Source organism: Otolemur garnettii, unplaced genomic scaffold (genome assembly GCF_000181295.1).
Source record: "Otolemur garnettii isolate 467f Iridium unplaced genomic scaffold, OtoGar3 scaffold00023, whole genome shotgun sequence".
Lineage (NCBI taxonomy): Eukaryota > Metazoa > Chordata > Mammalia > Primates > Galagidae > Otolemur > Otolemur garnettii.
This window is the reverse complement of record NW_003852418.1, coordinates 10,693,027-10,697,570: the sequence shown is the minus strand read 5'-3', so window position 1 is coordinate 10,697,570 and position 4,544 is coordinate 10,693,027. Positions and strand designations below refer to the sequence as shown.

Below are 4,544 nucleotides of genomic sequence, written 5' to 3'. Positions count from 1 at the left end.
GTTGTTTGGCGGGCCCGGGCTGGGGATTCGAACCCACCACCTTAGGTGTATGTGGCTGGCACCCTAGCCGCTTGAGCCACAGGCGCCGAGCCTATTTTATACTCTTGAAAGTGGTACTGTTATTCAAAATAGGTATTTTCAAACCATTGAGGTCATCTTAAAGAGATGCAAAAGTATAGATTTTTGAAGAGTCTCCTCTTTTTTTACCCTTGTGGAATAGGTCAAAGAAAATATATGCTTCTGTTTGGAATGTTTGGCTTTTAAAACTCCTCATTGTGGTTGTTTGGGATTCCAGAGAGAGACAGTTCTCTGAGTCCTGGGATGGATTTCCCATGAGTCTTCCAGGCTGTGGACTTCTTGGTGTCTGTAACCTACCGCTGGTTCCTTCCTGCTTATTTGCACGTGGACCTTAGACTGGGCAAGTAGAGGAGGTGATGGAAATCAGTTTTGCCATTTTTAGCAATCTAGGCCAAAGGTTTGAAGGTGCAAGGTAGAAATTAGTCTCCAGGTGGGTTTTTTGGGTTGTCTCCAATTTCATTTCTCCTCGTCATTCCTCTTTGACAATGAAGGACTAACTATGCAAAGACTTGAAATTTTGCTGATCATTATTCAAGAATTCAGTCTTTAAAACTTGTTTGGTATCTGTTATAATGTATGTCTTGGAACTTAATTCTTACATGTCTGGAGTTATCTTTTACCCCTGAAGTATAAGGGGATATAGGGTATGAAATAAAGAATTGGCCTCCTGTTAAGGATCCTAGCTTTGTGGCAGTGGTAATACACTTAAGGATGAGTTATTTATCTCATAATGCCTTATTTTTCTTCATACACAAACCTTAAGTCTTGAGTGAAATCAAGTTTCTCTTCATTTGACTAAGAGTAACCACAAGCACAGTCACAAATAGGCATCAGTGCATAGCATGGTTAGCAGAGTGGTTTTGGACTCCAACAGATCTGAGTTTGAATCTCAGCTTTTACTTGCTGTGTGACCTTTGGCAAGTTACTACTTTTTTTGAACCTCAGTGTCCTCATCTATAAAATGAGAATAATAGCATGATGCCTGGCACTTAGTAAATGTTTGAGAAGTGGTGGCTATAATTATTAAGCAATGTGCATTTAAGTAAAATTTTCCACTCACATGAAACTAGTTTAAAAATGTTAAAGCTGTGAAGCCACGGTACTCTACCCAGGAGGGATAGTTTGAGGCTCTGTCTCAAAAAAAAAAAATGTTAAAGTTTCGACATTTGAAAAGTTTTCTTTTCTGTTTGAAAAGTTTTCTTTTTTCCTTTTTCCTTCTCTGTTTGAAAACAGAAAAGTTTTCTTTTTTCCTTTTTTTTTTGAGACGGAGCCTCAAGCTATCCCCCTGGGTAGAGTGCCATGGCATCACGCTCACAGCAACCTCCAACTCCCTGGGCTCAAGCGAGTCTCCTGCCTCAGCCTCCCAAGTAGCTGGGACCACAGGCGCCCACCACAATGCCCGGCCATTTTTTGGTTGCAGCCATCATTGTTGTTTGGCGGGCCCGGGCTGGGGATTCGAACCCGCCACCTTAGGTGTATGTGGCTGGCACCTTAGCCGCTTGAGCCACAGGCGCTGAGCCCTTTTTTTTTTTTTTTTTTTTTTTTTGAGACAGAGTCTCACTATGTCGCCGTTAGTAGAGTGCTGTGGTGTCACATCTCACAGCAACCTCCAACTCTTGGGCTTAAGTGATTCTCTTGCCTTAGCCTCCCAAGTAGCTGGGACTAAAGATGTCTGCTATAATGCCTGGCTATTTTTTGTTGCCATTGTTGTTGTTTAGCTGGCCTGGGCCAGGTTTGAACCCACCACCCTCGGTGCATGTGGCTGGCGCTGTAACTACTGTGCTATGGGCTCTGAGCCTTTGAAAAATTTTCTGGATACTTAAAAAGACATCCAGTCATTTTCTGTAACTGTTGTTTCCTCTACAGGACTTTCTTTATTAATTTTTTTTTTTTCTTCCTCCTGTAGTGATTCTCTTGCCCCCCATGTAGCTGGGATCACAACGTCCGGCTGTTTTTTTTTTTTTTGTTGTTGTTGTTGTAGAGACACGGTCTCACTCTGACTCACTCTGCCTCATGCTGGTCTTCTGCTGGTCTCAAACTTGGCTGAGCTCAGGTAATCCACCCACCTCAGCCTCCCACAGCTCTGGGACAACAGGTGTGAGCCACCACGCCTGACCACCTCTACAGGATTTTGTTTGCAGACCTTAACTTTGGGATTCCCTTTATTAACAGTTACATTTCGGCATAGGTACTTTCTAACTTGAACTTTTTTTTTTCTTGCAGTTTTTGGCCAGGGCTGGGTTTGAACCCGCCACTTCCAGCATATGGGGCCAGCGCCTTACTCCTTTGAGCCACAGGCACTGCCCTCTAACTTTAACTTTTAGTATTTATGTTGTTTGAGTATGTGTTCATCTTTAATCACTTCCCACCCAAACAATTTCAAAGAGGAGACATTGTTCCCTCCTGGGTGACTATTAGATTATTTAAAAAATCAGGTGTAGTGCACTTTTAATTTTATTAGAACCAAGATTCTGACCTTGCTGCCAACAGAATGCAGAAGAATGGCAACCAGTACTGGATGGGGAAAAAAACCCTGGAGAAAGACAAGATGGTTGATGAGGGTAACTTGTTTTTGCTTTTTTTAGTATTTTCTCTTTCAGCATCTTTCCGTGAAACAGTCACCAAAATGACCCAGAGATTGTACTGCATTTCAGACTTCTGCCCTGTGACTTCCCTGCTTGCCTTGGGTTTTGAGTTCATGCTGTTGGTACTTCAGTGAATAACCTTGTGAGCTGTAGAACATACACAGGCGATCCCTGATGTTTCAAGGGGGATATAGGATTTTTAAAAATCTCCCTTTTAGTGGAAGCTACATATTGAGGGAATCCTGAACAAGAAAAATCAGTTTTGAAAGCAGGTTGTCTCCATCCCCACAGGCATCAAGTTCAAATAACCTGAACATACTCAAGCCAACGTTTTCCTTGTAAATTATTTGTAAACAAAAAAGAAAGTGATATTCAGTAATAAAATCAGAAAGTTCAGAGCTCCAGTTGATTTGCTAAATTCTAAGGCAAGGAATTTCAAGACCTCAGGTTACATCAGAATCACTTTGAGAACTTACTAAAAACACACATGGTCAGGCCCCTTTTATGCTATTCAGTCAGATCTGTGAGGTTCAGACCTGGGTAGCTGTCCTCTACCAAGCTTCTCAGGTGGTTTTTAGGTGCATACCAAAGTTGAGGAATCACTCTGTGATGGTAGATCATAGTTTGTTTGTTTGTTTTTGAGACAGAGCCTCAAGCTGTCCCCCTGGGTAGAGTGCTGTGGCATCACAGCTCACAGCCACCTCCAACTCCCTGGCTCAAGCGAGTCTCCTGCCTCTGCCTCCCAAGTAGCTGGAACTACAGGCGCCCGCCATAACACCCAGCTATTTTTTTTGTTGTTGTTGTTGCAGCCCTCATTGTTGTTTTGGTGGCTTGTGCTAGATTTGAACCTGCCAGCTCAGGTGTATGTGGCTGGCGCCTTAGCTGCTTGAGCCAAGGCACTGAGCCAAAGTCATAGTTTTTTGACAGAGTAATGATTTAATAGTGATGGGATTAATGTAACCTAATTTTAAGAATGGAGATGTACACTTGGGTTACCTTTATACTTAAAAAGGAGGAAAGAAGCTGTTTGGAGGGCACCTCAGATTCGAGTTTAGAAACATTTTGAGAGCTTTGCTTGCTGTAGATCTGATTTTCATCCCAACGTGGAGGCAGTGTCTGAATAGTACAATCTTGGGGAAGTAGAAGGGAACATTTTTTGTGTTTTTTTTTTTTTTGAGACTAAGTCTTTACTTACCATGGGTAGAGTGCTGTTGCGTCATCATAGCTCATAGCAACCTCAAACTCTTGGGCTTAAGTGATCCTTCTGCCTCAGCCTCCTAAGTAGCTGGGACTACAAGCTGTACCACCATGCCCAGCTAGTTTATTCTATTTTTAGTAGAGATGGGGTCTCAGTCTTGGTTAGGTTGGTCCCTGAACTCGTGAACTCAAGCAATCCACCAGGCTGGGCCTCTCAGAATGCTAGGATTATGGGCGTGAGCTACTGTGTCTGGCCAAAGGGAACATTTTAGAACTTGGCTAACATTACCAAACTTGCTCAAATTTTTGTCCTGAGGGGGCTATGTTTTCAGACAACAATCTATAAACGTATAATCAAACATTGTATTAATTGGCACGAAATACTACTGTGTGTCTAAAATCAAGTTTGCAAAATCTCTTTCATGAGTAGTAATTGGAAGACAGTTCCAAGTGTTAGTCACTGGATAGATACACAATCTTTTTACTGTTTGTGTATGAAAACAACAAAAAAGGAAAAATGGTGGTGACAGGATAAATTACCAAGATGATAACCAAACCTCCTAAGATATGATCATAAAAAGTGTCCAAGGTTCAAGTGACATATTACAGTTGACATCAGGTTCTGTTGACCGAGAATCCATGCTTTTCATTTGTAGGTATTTCTTTCTTCTTTTTTTTTTTTTT

At 41.9% G+C, this 4,544-nt stretch overlaps 1 protein-coding gene across 5 annotated transcripts in view; it reads left to right on the top strand.

The window, feature by feature from the left end:
- STAU1 (staufen double-stranded RNA binding protein 1) overlaps positions 1-4,544 on the top strand; it is a 66,624-nt gene that overhangs the window by 26,664 nt on the left and 35,416 nt on the right. The window contains exon 1 of one of the 5 annotated variants that reach the window (XM_023511936.1): positions 2,416-2,639. The exons of 3 other annotated variants lie outside the window; for them this stretch is intronic. In XM_023511936.1, coding sequence (XP_023367704.1) covers positions 2,570-2,639 — 70 coding nt within the window. In that variant the 5' untranslated portion in view covers positions 2,416-2,569. Of the gene's footprint in view, positions 1-2,415; positions 2,640-4,544 lie in introns of those variants that run through there. One more of the 5 variants, XM_023511937.1, reaches the window with a different exon arrangement.